The 16,129-nt window shown below is 30.7% G+C and overlaps 2 protein-coding genes across 2 annotated transcripts; both read left to right on the top strand.

Annotated features, from left to right (window-relative positions):
- Positions 1 to 395: 395 nt before the first annotated feature.
- Positions 396 to 2,674, top strand: LOC133314936 (histone chaperone ASF1B-like). Its single transcript, XM_061516489.1, has 4 exons — positions 396 to 419; positions 548 to 673; positions 1,931 to 2,046; positions 2,138 to 2,674. Exons 2-4 carry the CDS (start codon positions 565 to 567, stop codon positions 2,486 to 2,488), a joined length of 576 nt encoding a protein of 191 aa, XP_061372473.1. The 5' UTR covers positions 396 to 419; positions 548 to 564; the 3' UTR covers positions 2,489 to 2,674.
- Positions 2,675 to 3,905: 1,231 nt separating this feature from the next.
- Positions 3,906 to 11,965, top strand: LOC133314917 (uncharacterized). Its single transcript, XM_061516464.1, has 11 exons — positions 3,906 to 5,042; positions 6,325 to 6,438; positions 6,699 to 6,731; positions 7,164 to 7,335; positions 7,444 to 7,622; positions 8,601 to 8,737; positions 9,025 to 9,120; positions 9,957 to 10,026; positions 10,127 to 10,204; positions 10,390 to 10,516; positions 11,880 to 11,965. The coding sequence occupies exons 1-11, from the start codon at positions 3,906 to 3,908 to the stop codon at positions 11,963 to 11,965; spliced, it is 2,229 nt and encodes a 742-aa protein (XP_061372448.1).
- The last annotated feature ends 4,164 nt before the right edge of the window (positions 11,966 to 16,129 follow it).

The following is a 16,129-nucleotide window of genomic DNA, read 5'->3' as shown; positions in this document are numbered from 1 at the left end:
AGTTATAAGCATGAAAAAATTTATTGATTTAAGGGTTTTTTTTTTTTGATGAAGGATTTAAGGGTTTTTTTAATTTATAGATCTTAACTCACTTTCTTATTGTTTTGTTTGTGGTAAAATTTAGGGGAGGGGGTAGGAAATTTCCATTATAAAGGGTAAGAAGTATAAAATGTGAAGGAGATTTCGAATAGCGAATTGGTTGTTTATTTGTACATAAGTAAATAAATATGTTTTTAATCAAACTCTATTATTTATATTAAACTTAGTTTAGAGTAATAATTTTTAATTTTTATGTATGAAAAACAATATAAAAGATAAAAATAAAAAGTTTAAGTCAGAGTTTTAAAGCGAAGCTTTACCCTAGCAGTTTTGAAGTTTTCTCGTGTAGTGTAGGTTGTGCAAGTGCAAGGCAAGCAATTGTAATAAGTAGCTTTGCCCCTTCTTTCTTTCTTTCTTAAACTTTGGTTGTTTTTTTATTTCTTCCCTTCAAACTCACTCCCGCCAACACCTGTCTGTGCTTTGTGTTGCCTTTTTGAAAACTCGGAAGATTCGAGAAGAGTAACGATGAGTGCTGTGAACATCACCAACGTCACCGTCCTCGACAACCCTGCTTCCTTTCTTACCCCTTTTCAGTTCGAGATTTCCTACGAGTGTTTGACCGCTCTCAAAGATGGTATTTCTTCCCCTCTTTTAGGGTTTCTTCAACTTCAATTCTTTGATTTCATTTGCTTCTGCCAGTATTGGTGTTTTTTTTTTTTTATCATTTATAACAAGGACGCCATTGTTTTGTATCCTAGGTTTTACTCACTTCACGTGCTGATGCTGAATGAAATTTTGTCATCTCTTGCTACCTTACAACATTTTTATAGTTTTATACACCAGATATTGATTTTGGGAACTGTTCATCTGCCTTTAATGTTCAAATCCATCCTCATCCTCTCTCTTAAGAATTTGTTGTAGATTGGATAGCTTTTTCTTTTCAATCCATGTCTACAGATCTTGTTGCTGCAATAACTTGGTAGCTGTGTGTGATTAGCCAAACCAATCAGACCAAACATGGCATGCACTGTCAAACCCCACCCTCTATCTCGCCCTTTCATCCTTGCCCCATGTTTGTTAGTACAAGTTAAATATGAATCTTTTGTTTAATACAATAAGGGAGGATCTCTGTCTTTCTCTTAAACAAGTTAAACCGAGGGCTTTCTCTGTTATTATAGGCTGTGCGTTTCCCATGTTATCCTGAACATTCCCCATGTAATCTAACTACCAAAAGTTTGCTCAACTGTATTCGACTCGGTTGCAGCTATTGATAGTATTTTCTCCTCTCTTCAGTTCAGATTTCCAGCAAGGCTCCAGTGTTTTCTTGCTCCAGTATTTCCAGCAAGCCCACTCAAGTCATGTGGACTTCACAGTAGCGACTATACCCCTACCACAATATAGCTATAGTGTTTTTTTGGGATCGGCTGCTACGCATCAATACCTAGGATTGATAACTATGTGCTGAATTTGCAGGGGTTTATTCTTGTTTTTGGAATAGTGCAAACTTAAAATTGCAATTTTGCAAGTTTCATGGAGGCTCCATTTGTTTCATAAAATATGATTCTGTAAAATGATGTGTTCTCATTTAACTTTCTAGTGCTTCATTTTGTTCTGGAAACGGTTTTTCTAAATTTTGAGAAGAGGACATCATTTTTCTTCTCCTGAAATGTTCCATACGTTGATATATGAAAACACATGGAAAATAATTTTTATCAAGTGATTTCATGAAACAACTTGATCTGAATTATCATGTCAAGTTTGGGTCCTAAAGTCATAATGAAGCCTATTTTTCTATCAGCTTCATTATAATTTTACTCCTTGATTAATCTCGCTTCTATAGTCTACTTTTCCTTGTTTGGTTGTGACAATGCTTGCTGTCGTGCGGGTACAGATTTGGAATGGAAGCTCATTTATGTTGGATCCGCTGAGGATGAGACCTATGACCAATTACTAGAGAGTGTCCTTGTTGGTCCTGTCAATGTTGGAAACTATCGATTTGTTTTACAGGCAAGCTTTATGAAAACTAATCCTTTGAAATCTGTGTTGCGACTTGCAATTGCTTTTAGAATCAAACTTTTAAATACTGTTTTGATAGCAGGCAGATCCACCAGACCCATCAAAGATTCGTGAAGAAGATATAATTGGTGTCACAGTGCTTCTGTTGACCTGCTCTTATCTTGGTCAGGAATTTATTCGTGTTGGCTATTATGTGAACAATGATTATGATGATGAGCAGCTGAGAGAGGAACCTCCACCAAAGGTTTTAATTGATAGGGTTCAAAGGAATATTTTATCTGATAAACCAAGGGTCACAAAGTTCCCCATCAATTTCCATCCTGAGAACAATGAAAATGAAGAGCAACCCCCTCCATCAGAGCACCCATCTGAAACTGGAGAAGATCAGCTTGCTTTAGTTGATCGTGATCCCCCAGATGAGAAGGATTCCTAACATTTTGTAGGTATACGGACCTTTCAATTCCTAAATCTCCAACTTTACATTCACTGTAGGGATTAAGATGCCATTTTTGTGAATCTATTATGGATGATGTGAATGAGATTTATGAATTCTTTTGGAAGTAGGGGCCTTTGAAACACTTGGTTCAAAATGTTTGTATAATGTGAAAACCAGTTTCTATCCATGAAACTTTGTCTCACTGTTTCGCAAATCAATATTTATGATTTGTAATAGCAAAGATAGCCCCCGTTATTTTTAGCTTTTTTTTTCATTTTGGTTTTCGTTGAATTTTTGCTCAATGATATAAATTAAGACTAGGTTTGACAATAAGTTGAGTAAGCTTGTTGCTTGAATGCGACAATTCAATGAATTGAAAATTTTGGCTAGTTTATTGAATATGCTAAACATGAGATTTTACATCTTTCTTTTTTTTTATACCAACTCTAATTACGTCTTTGAGGTGAGTAGGTTTTTTCGGATACCTTCACAAGCTTCGGTTTTTTGAATTGATAATGAGACTAATTCTGAGTGCAGAGCAAGTTTGAGATTAAGGTCTTATATCCCGCAAGTTTGAGATTAAGGTCTTATATCCCTCCTAAAGATGAGAGATTTTACATCTTTAGCTCACTTGCTTAATATATTTTTGCATTTGATTTTATTGTGTCTTCCTAAATCATTTTTATTAATTAAATATATTTAAATTTATTTTATTGAAATAGAATTCAAGCCCAACTCATTAAGCTTTTGTATATATATATATATATATATATATGGGATTTATAATTCTCATTTAACATGAGAATTTGAATTTTTCTACACACTCTTCGATTTCCGTGCCAACGTGGGTCCTACACATAATTTTTCTAACATACGGGTCCCACATGCTTTTTGTCTCTACAACATGAGAATTCAATTCTCATGTTAAATGAGAAATATTAAACCCTATATATATATATATATATATATATATATATATATATATATATATATATGGCTTATTATTTCTCAAGTTGCTTGAGACAATGTTATTTTCGGCTACATTATAACCGTACAAAGATGGATCAATGGTGATAAAGGAAGAGAGAAAAAAGAAATCATAACCATTCAAAGGTGAATCAATTAATATAAAGAAATAAATAAACAAAATGACGTAGTTTTGGGGTGGTCGGAGTTAAATTTATCTCAAGTATTTTTCTCATGTATATATATATAGAGAGAGAGAGAGACACTCACAGACAATTAAGCTAATAATAAGAAGGCATGAGGACCGGGGCAGCAGAGTTGACTTGCTGAGAAGAACAACGATAACGTAGTTTTTAACGATGTAGGAGTTTTGTTCCATGGATATCATCGCATCCTAGGAAGCTCCGAGATAGATATTTGTCAGAAGTTGAGATACTAGTTGTGAGTAATGGTGAGTGGTGAGCAAAATGTGGCAACAATGAAAATGCGTAGCCCAACGATCAAGCAATCTGCATCAGATACAAACCTGTCCCGCCGCCACAACTTCCGGTCGAAATCTTCATCTTCAAAAACTGTGAGAAGGCCTAAACAAAGCAATGGTCGTTCCTTGTCATCAGTGAACCTCCAACCATATGACATCTATGGCGAGTCTTCTAATAGTCCATACTATAAGGGTCTCACAGATCAATCCCTTGCTGTTAGTTCCTGCCCTGCACCTCACTCTTCTACCTCTAACCTCCTTCCATCTGGACATAGTCCATACTACAAAGGTCTTACAGATTATTCCCTTGTTATTGATTCTTGGAGCCCTGTGCTTCAGAACAATCCTGCCAACAACTCCCTTCCACACGAGTGTAGTCCATACTATAGGGGTCTCATAGATTACTCCCTTGCACTTCATCGACCACAGCTATCACCCCCTAAGATTAAGAATCACTCTACTTTGGAGGAGTTGATGACTAAGATGGTCGATGATGATGTTGCCTTTCTGACTGAAGAGAAGCCACTGAGGGAGAAAGAATCAGAAGCAATTAAGGTTGGGAGTGTATTAGAAGAAAATGCAAAGAAAACAATTGTGGAGGAGATCGAATTGATGACAAAAGAGGTGATTGAAGAGAAGTCATTGAGGGAGAGAGTATCAGAGGCAAGTATAATTGAGAATAATGTATTGGAAGAAAAAACAGATAAAATAATTTTGGAGGAGATGGAGCTGATGACAAAAGGGGTCGATGATTGTGATGTTGGGTTGGAGATTAAAGAGAAGCCATCGAGGGACAGGAGAGTATCAGAGGCTAGTAAGGTTGAGAGTGTATTAGAAGGAAATGCAGAGAAAACAATTTTGGAGTTGATGACAAAGGAGGCTGGCGATGGTATTGGTGATGTTGGGTTGGTGATTGAAAAGAAGCCCTTGAGAGAGAGAGTATCAGAAGCAAGCAATGTTGAGAAAGTATTACAAGAAAATGCAGAGAAAGACAAAGCAGAAGAAGGAAAATTGTACGAGTATTTGTGGGCAACCAAATACCAGCCCATGACCTTGGCAGACTTCATATGCAACAGAGATACAGCACTTCAGCTGAAAGAATTGGTGAGAATGACTCCACTTGATACTTCAGTAAACCCCAAAAATTACTAGTTCTCTAAAAAATATTGTCACCAAATTAATATCTCAGAAATTATAAATGTCACAACATTTATTCTTATACAAAACTAAATCAGTGACTCAACAACAAATTTGTTAACTGTTTTATATCTTTAGGGATTAATTATTAACATAATCTTCAAAGATTAATATACTGACACACTAATATTTGAAAGACCAATTTAAATATTTACTCTTAATATTTTTACTTTTATTTTGCTCTCTCTCTTTTTTACTCTCTTTTTTCTCTGTGTGTGTGTGTGTTTTATTTTTATTTTTTTCTTTCCTACAAGAGAAAAGCAAAGCATATAGAAACCGTTTATATATAATACTTGTATTATTCATGTTCCTTCTACTTTTTATTTTCCTCACTCTTATTTTACATCTAAGTAACTTCTATGGATAAAAGAGAAAAAGAGAAAAGGAAAAAGCGAATTTTTTCCTTTTATAAACAATGTGTAAAATAAAAATGAAAATTATAAAATGTAACAATAATATTATTGTATCATGAAGCAAGAGTTTTATCATGGATTCTTGACTAGAAGTTCCTGCTGACTGCAGCCAACTGAAGCAGAAGCACGCCTTGTACAAATATAATACTACTATTTGAAGCAGAAGCGCGGTGAATTTAATCATTTACAAGGCCAGTAGTCTACATAAACATTCGAATTTTTTTTGAAAAATATCTTATAATTATTGCTACATATTATAGGAGAAAGTACGTAAGATTTATATGACAAAGTAATAAAATATGATTTTGATTTAAGATTCAGATTACTTAAAAAAAGTTTTTTTTTTCTTTTGCAGTTCTCATTTATTTCATGATCAATCAATAAATTTAAAGAATTCCAAACTTACTTCCATTAATATGATGAAAAGATGTTAGACATTTTCATATGTAAACCTTTATTATTATTATTATTATCATCTTTCGTTAGATTATCGCTATTGCTATGAGGGGATACATGAACTAATCCTTTTCAAACATCTCACTCTACATTTTAATGCTATGGGGAGTGGACGTAAAATTAGACAACTGCATTTTTAAATTCTTTAATACACCAAGTAGATGTAAAAACTTCTTGTGAAAATTATTCGACACAAGTGTTAATGGAACTAAAATATAGCCATCACACTTGTAAAGATTTTTTTCCAATTAAGAAAATATCAACTTCATAACATTGTTTAAGCTAAAAGATGAAAATAAAATTGGTTTTTATAATCGCAGGTAAAAGAGGGGTGTGGCTGTAATCATTTTATATTTGAAGGACCACCAAGTGCAGGAAAGAGATCCATGATACGGGCTATGCTTCGAGAGGTATTTGGCGCTGACAGAGTACAGGTAATGATTTTAGATATATTTGTAGTAGAAAATTTCTTCACTTCAGAACTCTCATCATATAGTATATAGTATGTACTCCTTTTACTCTTCTTTTTTTTTTTTATAAATACTCCTTTTATTTTAAGTAAAAGGAGTATTTATAAAAAAAAAAAAAAAGAGTAAAAGGAGTACATACTATATACTATATGTGTGTATGTGCATTTACTACCAAAAAAAGAAACTACAAATTAAGATAACTCTACTTTGCTACTGAGTGACAGGTCATAGAAGAATGTAAAGACTTCAACTGGAAGGTAATGTGTATTTTTATCATCATTCCATCCCTTATGTTCTCTTCTCATCAATTTCTTCAACAGAATGATAAATGAAATGTTCCTTTAAATCAATTTACAAGCAAATGGCTCCAAATATCTGAGTGGGGGCCTTAAGATCAATACAACTAATTCGCCATGCCTCATGACTTAAATATTCTCAGCTGTCATTTTCATCAACAAAGCCTAATTCATTTAGGAAGTTTATGCTTTCACGTTCAGACCCTAGGCTTATAATAATGGAGTCATTACTTCATGATATATATATATTAACCTTTTATCATGTCTCGTTAGTTATTTGTATGAAACCAACAAATGAATTTTATTTATTTATTTTCATAGAGTATAATTAATGGAGAGAAAAAAATGAATTTATTGCGTGTTTGAATTTCTTTCCTCCCCTAACATCCATAGGGAGAAATGATTGATAATCTCCAAGTGCGCATAAATAAATCACTACATCATGTTGAGGTCAATCTCTCAGAGACAAAGGGATATGAAAAGCATGTAATTGTTGATTTATTCAAAGAAACATATGGGAAGATCATAAATAACTCAATGCCTTGTACCCCTGAAAATTGCCAAGGTACGCTCTAATTTTAGCACTAAAGCAAAAGGTGTTGTTTCTTATAATTCTTATGGACCAATCCATCGAGTTAGTAACATGTTTACGTACTATTTAATTATCTGAAAGCGATCATTTTGTATGAGGCGGAGAAGCTATCGAGGGAATCCTTGTTGTATATAAAATGGCTACTAGAAAAGTACAAAGGGTGTAATAAGGTGTTCTTTTGTTGCTCTGATGGATCAAAGCTCCAACTTGTCAAACCACTTTGCACCATTGTCCGCCTTTCATCACCATCAAGCCAAGAGGTTAGAATTTCCAATAACTTTTCTTTTCAACTTGAAGACCTAATTGTGCAATTTCAATTTCAGAATCTAATCTATTTTTCCATTTACTCCAATCATTTATATGTAAAAAATGTAATGTGCTAATGGACAGAGTCTCATCTTGCTGACATGTGGATCTGAGCACATTACCTTTTATATGTATGTTATTTTTGGAATGCAATCCCATAACGATATAATTATAATCCGAAATTGAGTAGCATTAGATTAATAAATTTGTAAAATTTCGGGAAATATGACAGATAGAAATGCAATAAGACTAATGTGAGAAAGTATGCGTTTCTTCTTTTTTACAGATCTATAATTAGTTTTTAGATAATGCTTAGAGATCGACATCAGTGGGTCTTTTGTCTTTTACAACCAGTTTGCCTTAAAAAATTTAGGATAAGAACTTTAGAAATGAATTTTAATACAACTAATTAGATATAAAGTTTTATTCTTAATTTTTCATCAATGTTCTAAGAAGACACCAAATTAACCATTACATAAGAAAAGTATTATTTCCTACACTTATTGACTGAGCCACTTACAGGTCAGTTAGTGTCTTGGCACTAGCTAATTTTTAAAAATGGTACATATTTTCTTCATAAATTATGGTACAGTCTTAGTATCGGTTGAGTTTTAAAAAATAATATAACCTTAACAGTGGTTGAATTCTACCTTGTGGGTCTTTTGGCACTGACTGAATTCTACCTTGTGGGTCTTTTGGCACTGACTGGGTTTGTCTTCTGGCTCTGCTACTTCCTATATTCACATTTTTCAAATGGGTCTCACAATAACTTTTTTCTCTAACGTGCAACTCTTTTCTCTCTTATATTTATTGTTTGGATAGTAGATAATATTTTTCTTATATAATATAAAAAAAAAAGAGTATTACCCATTAACCATATAACGAAAAGTATTTGATGAAGTTTCAATTTTTCTATGTTTTTTAATAAACAGATTGTTAAGATATTGGAATATATTGGAAAAGAAGAAGGAATAAAACTATCACCGGACTTAGTAAAGAAGATTATTTTGAGGTCCAGAAACAATCTCCGCCAAGCCATTCGTTCATTGGAGGCCACTTGCCGAAACAAGTAAGTCATTTACCAAATATTCACTATGTTAATTAATTAGTACAATTATGTAACTAGTTTATACAGCTTTCAATATGCACACTATATCTATTGTCATATATAAAAAAAAGTGAGGGATGAAATTTTAAATGACTTTTTGTTAATCAACTTCATTTTTGTAATGAATGTTGTAGTAAAATGTATAAGAATTAAATAGCACTCTTTAGGAATATCTAGAGGAATATTATTGAGCTCGCGCACTTACAAATGTCATTATTTATTCAAATGTTTGTTTATTTTGCATGCAGGGATTCCCTAAAAGACGACGATTTAGTTTTAACTGGATGGGAAGATGATATTTTGAATATTGCTAAGAATATAATTGAAGAGCAAAGTCCAAGACAGTAAGTAAATTTTCAGTCTTATATTTATTGAATGCTTAGGATTAAGGGTAAAAATATACTATGTTAGGTAGACTTTGACTTAAATAGATAAAATTATATAAAAATATTTTGAGTCTTGTTTAATTGATTAATGAGTTAAATTATAATCTGGTTTAATTTATTTTTAAAAATGAAATATCCAACTTTACCTAACAAACTTTCTAAGCCGGTCAAAAATTAGTAAGAAAAAATGAAAATAGCATTTTTTTATCATTTAAATTTGTTTAACTAATAATTTTTTGATTTAAAATAAATAATAAAATATATTTCAGCCTATATATTTATAAACCAAGTCTTTGAAAGCAAACCCAACCTATGATAGATCAAGTCGTAAGTTCCTGATATATAAATCATCATACCCAACCTTCAAAAAATAAAATCATCATACCTATTTACACACGTACATAAAATATTATGTTCTTTTTATAGATTACGAAGGTATTTTTTTTATGATCAATAACACTTTTAATTAATTTCAGTAATTTGTGCTAATACACCTTTAAACACTCTCATACTATAAGCCTTTAAAAACCTGAAGTTTTTTTCTTTTCTTTTCTATAGGACCTGAAGTTAAAAGTGCATTATCTATGTTTAACAATTAGAAACTGAATATCTAATCACGTATTTATAAACCAGTAAAGGAGTTTAATAATTATTATAATTATTTGAAAAATCAAATTCTTTTAATATATAGTAATGTATTATTAAACAAACATCTAAAAAGAATACAGTGAAAATAAATTGAAATTAAATTTTATTATTCTGCGATCAACTTACTTGACAACCATTATTAATAGGTTGTACGTCATTCGTAGAAAGCTTCAAAGCCTCATGATTCATGATGTTGCTCCTGGGTTTATTTACAAGGTAAGAATTTAGTTGTGTATTTTCATAATTCTAACGATATATTTTGATTTTCTAATTTTTAGATGTATTCCAATTTAAGACGTTGTCTTGGTTCATGCAGTCTTTGGTAGCAGGGTTAACGAGTCTAGTTGATGACTCACTACGCTCAGGGGTTGCCAAACTCGACAAGGAATACAACGTAAAAACATTAAACTGTTTTGTTTACTTTAGCATATTTTGGGTTTATTTCGTGTTTTATAGTATAAAAAACCTACCATTAATGTGGGACTATATATTTAGTTTTTCCTCCTCTCATTTTTTATAATGTGTTGAAGGCGATATCGAGAATATATACACAAATAATTTTGTTTTATTATATTTCAGAAAGCTAGTGAAATCAAATTTGAGACTATGAAGCAATTCGGTCATGTTCAAAACAAACAAGTGGAATCTGATGAAAGGAACAAGGAGCCAACAAAAAAGAATACGTTAAGTTACTTGAAAGTTGAAGGTAAAATACTTTCTAACAATTCCCCCTTTGCCATTTCTATGTTTAATTCTTAGTAATCATGCATAATTTAGTTCAAAACTAAGAATGAGTATTACATTTGGCAGATAAGACTGTCAGTTGCACAAAAATTATTTACTATGCATAAAGATATGAATTTATTATTTTATATAATTATTTACATGCATTTAATACAATAAAATTCATTAGACGAAGTTTCAATATAAAATTATGTGATAACGTAAAAAGTACTTTTATGCTAAAATTCATTTAATTAAATTAACATTCAAGTTATTTAATTATATATATATATATATATATATATATATATATATATATATATATATATATATATATATATATATATATGTAATTGTTGGTGTAACCTTCATAGAAACGTAAAAGTCCAATGATATAAACAGACGTATAATTAATTTGCGTAAAATTAGTTGTTTATATTCTAGTACTCATTTTTAAATAAATTGATCGGCGAGGTGCTTTCATAGCCTTCATGTTATTAAAATTATTTTTCTTATTTCATTAAATAACTATGCCCAGCTGTATTAAATCACATTTGTTATCGAGGAATCGTATGATTAAGAAAGAATACTATATAATTTTACCAAAAAAGAAAAAAGAAAAGAAAGAATACTATATATAAGCCACTAAAACTGGTGCAGTGATAAGCGATTTGAGTAATTTGCATGAGTTTTAGATTCACATTTCAGTGTCTCTACAATATCTAAAAAAAAAAAGAATACTATATATAAGAGATAAAAGTTTTCAGGAGTCAAATAAAAAACAAAATAATTTATATTTCCCATGTTAAAAAAAGTCATGCATGTTATGTTCATTTGAAAATATAATTTCTATTTCTATTTAAAAGAATTAATGTATAACTTTTCATGTCAAAATTATAAAGAAAATATTTTTGTTAATTTCTTAAACTAATGAAACATATAAGGTTTAATCTATATATATAGATATAACTAACTGTATCCGATAAATGATTTATTTATTAAAAAAATTTCTGAATATGACAGATTATAATTTATATCTAAAATTAATTTTAAAATAATATTTGTAACATAAAAGTTAATAATTTAACCATCCTTTTTTTTGAAAATAACGATACTTTTGTGTAGTAATGAATTTAATATAATAATTAAATAAGAGTAATAAATAATGATATATTTTTCTCAGAATTTTCTTCTTTTAATTCACTTGTTTTCTCCATTGAAATATATATATATATATATATATGCCTTGATTTAAATTCTTATTCATCATTTTGAACTAGTTCTAATTCTCTCATAACTTTTTCAAAGTAAATATCTACTCATTTAGTGGATTTTTTTAATTACAGAGTTTATAGCGAAATTCATGAGCTGGTACAAGAATTCGTCTGTAAAAAGTGGCAAGCATGTGCAACTATTTGGTGGAACATTATAAATGCTTGTTCTTGTAGCGGAGACCAACCACGCCGGTCTATTAAATAAGAGGTTATATTATAAATTTCTTATTTACAAACTCTTATGAATTATATTATATATTTCGAAAATACATTAGGTTATATTATATATTTTTAGAAGTATATAATATAATTTTTAAAAATTTATAAAAAAAATTGTAAACGAATTATTTTTTATTAAATAAATGTCTTCAAGTAACTTTGTGAATAAAAATAAGATATTTTGTGTTTAGAAGCAACAGTCAAATAAGATGTACGGGTGTATGTGTTTAATATGCCGCCATTTTCGTATTAAGCAAGATATTCAATAATTTGAAAGTATGTGTTTAGATTGCCACTATACAACCACAAACATGGAAATGTACGAAGGATTTCAACATTCATACATATTGCCTTGAGTACCTCTGTATCTGATGCAAGCAAGTGTAATTGGATAGCGCATATATATATATATATATATATATATATATATATATATATATATATATATAGTGTTCGCTTTTTCTACAGATTAGATAATTTATCTACATTGAGCCTAAAACGACGTTGTTTTAAGGCGGAAATCAAGATAATTTTGTAATTATAATTTATTTTAGGGTTATAATAGTCTTTTTCGTTATAATTTTTTAATTTTTCAACCCAAAACGACGTCGTTTTGGGAGCAAATGTAGATAACTTATCTACATCCACTCTAGAAACATTAAAGCGATATATATATATATATATAGGAATAGAGGAAGAAATGTCTAATACTTGAAGATGGAGATTGAACCTACTAGGCTCAGAGATTGTAGAAAAAGATCTTTTTGAAAGAGCTGATTGAAAATTTTCAGAACGAAAATCTTGAGCTTGAACAGATCTAAATGAACTCGCAGAGCTGAAAGAGTTTCTTCTGTCGAAGGTGATTTCAACAGCATCATTTGGGAACTGCTCAATTTCTCTAAAGTTTGGAATGGCCCTAGGTTGAGCAGGTGTTGCCTTCTCGAGTTTCCATTTTTCTGGAAAGACTACGTCAATCCAGCGGATGGTTTTGGGCACAGTGACGTTTGCTCTAGACATGTCAATGGGAAACAACGTAGTTTCCTCCGTTTTTTTGGGGTTTAAGAACCCTAGAGATGGAAGAATTCAATATATATATATATATATATATATATATATATATATATAGGGGCAAAATGGAAATTAAGTCACTGGACCGTCCAGTGCACTAAGTTCTCCCACGAGAACATAGTGCACTAAATATTATAATGGTATTCTCTCGATAGAACATAGTTATAATATTTACTATAACTGTGTGTTCTTGCGGGAGAACTTAGTGCACTGGACCAAATTTTATATCGAGTCGTTGTACACACATATTTACTATATATATATGGGCATAGTTATATTGACAAAGTAAATAGTTTACAAATGTTTACAAACAATTAATTACCGTTAGATTAATTGTTTCATGGACGGTGTTGATCTAATTCTTCGATTTCAGAAATAATTTCCATTTCACGTCTCTTAACGTCTACCACACTTTTACGCTCTCTTACTCTCTCCGCTCCTCCGATCAAGCCTCACCTCTCCACCGCAGTAGACTGCCGTCTGCGTCCACGTCGCTCCATCGCGACCATCTGCCATACATCTTGTTCGCGCGCCGTCTCAGTCATGTCTGTCACCCACCATCGTTGCGCTAGCCATTGTGCTCTTTTACTGCCGCTGGTCGATCTTGTTGTCGGCGTTTCACACCTGTGCGCGATTTTTGTCTCCGGTCGACCTTGTTGCCGCCATTACAGACCTGTGAGTGTTTAATATTTTGGAAGAAAGTACAGAAAGAGGAACACATTCTTCTTCTTTCTTTTATGCACCTGTTACGCATCTCTTTCACTTACCACTTTCCCATTCCTTACTTCCTTAACCCTTTTCTCTCTCTGTGTGCCTCTTGCAATCTTTGAAAGGTACCCATCTACAGTTTCTTTTTTCTTTTTTCTCCTTTTTATTCTGCTGCTGGTGCTATTTGATTATGTGTTTCTATGGTGAGGCAATTTGATTGGATTTTTTCATCTGTTAATTTGGGTGATTCGCCATTTTTTTTTCTCCTTTGATTTTTTCTTCTTCTTTTGGGGTTTATTCTTTTTGGGGTCTATTGTTGAAGACTACGAAAGATAATTAACAGATGAAAAAGAAGAAAAATAAACAGATGAAAAACTCCAATCAAATTGCGAATCACCCAAATTAAAGGAGAAAACCCCCCCCCCCAAAAGAACAAACTCCAAAAGAGTATTTACTCAATATTTTATAATAGAGAAAAGTTCACCAATGCCCCTGTGGTTTGCTTCAGAATCACCTATGTCCTTGTGGTTTTTTCTATCACATATTCCCCTGTGTTTTGTAAAAAATAAAAAATCACAGGGACATATGTGATAAAAAACATACCCTTTTGCAAACCACAGGGGCATATGTGATAGAAAAAAATCACAGGAGCATAGGTGATTCTGAAGCAAACCACAGAAGCATTGATGAATTTTTCCCTAAAAAATATTATAAAAAAATAAATTTATAACATTAAACTTATCAATATGATTATATCACTTGTGAATATTCATATTTTTAATAATAAATTAAATATTATTATTAAATTAATAATTAAAATGATTCTTCTATTTTCTATTAGCAGAGTAATGAATAATTATAAATTTAGGAATAAAATTACATATAATTTTTACTTGATGTTACTTTTAATTTATCATTAATGACTAAGATAATTTGAGTTTATATAAGATGAGATACTCTTTTAAAATAAGCCGTGTGAGATTATCAAAACTACTATTTTGTACCTAACCTAATCATTAGGGAACGGCCACCCAACACGATGCATGGGTCAGCGCCCGTTTTTGAAAATTTAATATTTAATTTAAAAACATGTCTTGTCCCCACTCCTCACTTGAAGCAGCAAATCGCGCTGATTGACGTACACTTATCTTCCACTTTTGAGCGAAACTTTTCACTTGTTGTGAGTTCTTACTTCTTGGTGAAGTATAAATAACTTGTCAACTGTACTTAAATTACATTTTCATTTTTCTTCAAATTATTATTAAAAAAATTATATTTCTTTTTAAATATGGTCCTTTCAAAAGAAGAGATAAAGATAAATTATAGGAAGAAAAAAAAAATCTGACCTTCTCATTTTCATAATTTCTCTCTCTCTTTACAAAAATATAATTTTATATCTTTTAAAAGAATATATATTTGTCTCATTATTATTATTCTTTTTAAATGAGATAATACAGGAAAGTTATACTTATAATCTTTTTTTTTTATAATATCTTATAATCATATTTTAACACTGTTGATTTTCGTTAATCAACGGTTATTATTTTCGCAAATTAAAATTATTAATTAATTATTAATTCACAATAAATGATAACTGTTAATTGACGAAAATCAATGCTGTTAAGATATAATTGTAAGAGATTGTAAAAAAAAAAATTATAAATATAACCTTCGTCGGGATAATAAGTTATTTTTTAGTTTATTTTAATACAAATACTTCTCAACAGTAATTAACGCCAATAAACCAGTTTCTCAAAATCATTTTCTTCTTTTTATAACTGTCATTGTCACTTACAACTAATTTAAAATACTCTATTATAAATGTTGGAATTTCAAAAGATTATATGAATTTTGAAATACTTTATTATTAACTATTAGCTTTTGAACTTTATTTAAAATTTTTATTATATCTTTTTAAGTTTTAAAATATATTAAGGCCAAAAGTAACCGTCAATAAAGTTTAGAGTTATAAAGAGAACAAAAAATATTCCTAAAAACTTACTAGAGTAAATATTCTTTTTGATCCTCAGTAAATTTTACGATACCCGTTTTAGTTCTTAAAAAATAAAAAGACCCATCGTGGTCCCTAAAAAATTTAAAATGGACCTATTTAATTGAAATTGTGATCCACACAAATTCAAAAAAGACTTGTATTAGTCCCTAAAAGGACTAAAATGGGTCCATTTTGAATTTCTTAGGGACCACGATGAGCCTTTTTATTTATTAGGGACTAAAGCGCCTTTTTATTTGTTAGAGATTAAAGCAAACATCGTGATTTGCTAAGTACAAAAAAGAGTATTTACTCAACTTATTAATATTAAAACTAG

The sequence above is a fragment of the Gastrolobium bilobum genome, unplaced genomic scaffold, assembly GCF_033153095.1.
Source record: "Gastrolobium bilobum isolate Gb01-03AN ecotype WA unplaced genomic scaffold, APGP_CSIRO_Gbil_v1 utg8637, whole genome shotgun sequence".
Classification (NCBI taxonomy): Eukaryota; Viridiplantae; Streptophyta; class Magnoliopsida; order Fabales; family Fabaceae; genus Gastrolobium; species Gastrolobium bilobum.
Note: the sequence above shows the minus strand (reverse complement) of the source record. Positions and strands in the feature narration are given on the sequence as shown.

Bases quoted from the DNA above. Each gene is read 5' to 3' on its own strand.
- LOC133314936 (XM_061516489.1), top strand. From the start codon at position 565: ATGAGTGCTGTGAACATCACCAACGTCACCGTCCTCGACAACCCTGCT. The intron at 674-1,930 runs GTATTTCTTCCC...GTGCGGGTACAG, and splicing joins TTTGACCGCTCTCAAAGATG to ATTTGGAATGGAAGCTCATT. The intron at 2,047-2,137 runs GCAAGCTTTATG...TTTTGATAGCAG, and splicing joins ACTATCGATTTGTTTTACAG to GCAGATCCACCAGACCCATC.
- LOC133314917 (XM_061516464.1), top strand. From the start codon at position 3,906: ATGGTGAGTGGTGAGCAAAATGTGGCAACAATGAAAATGCGTAGCCCA. The intron at 6,732-7,163 runs GTAATGTGTATT...TAACATCCATAG, and splicing joins GTAAAGACTTCAACTGGAAG to GGAGAAATGATTGATAATCT. The intron at 7,623-8,600 runs GTTAGAATTTCC...TTTAATAAACAG, and splicing joins CATCACCATCAAGCCAAGAG to ATTGTTAAGATATTGGAATA.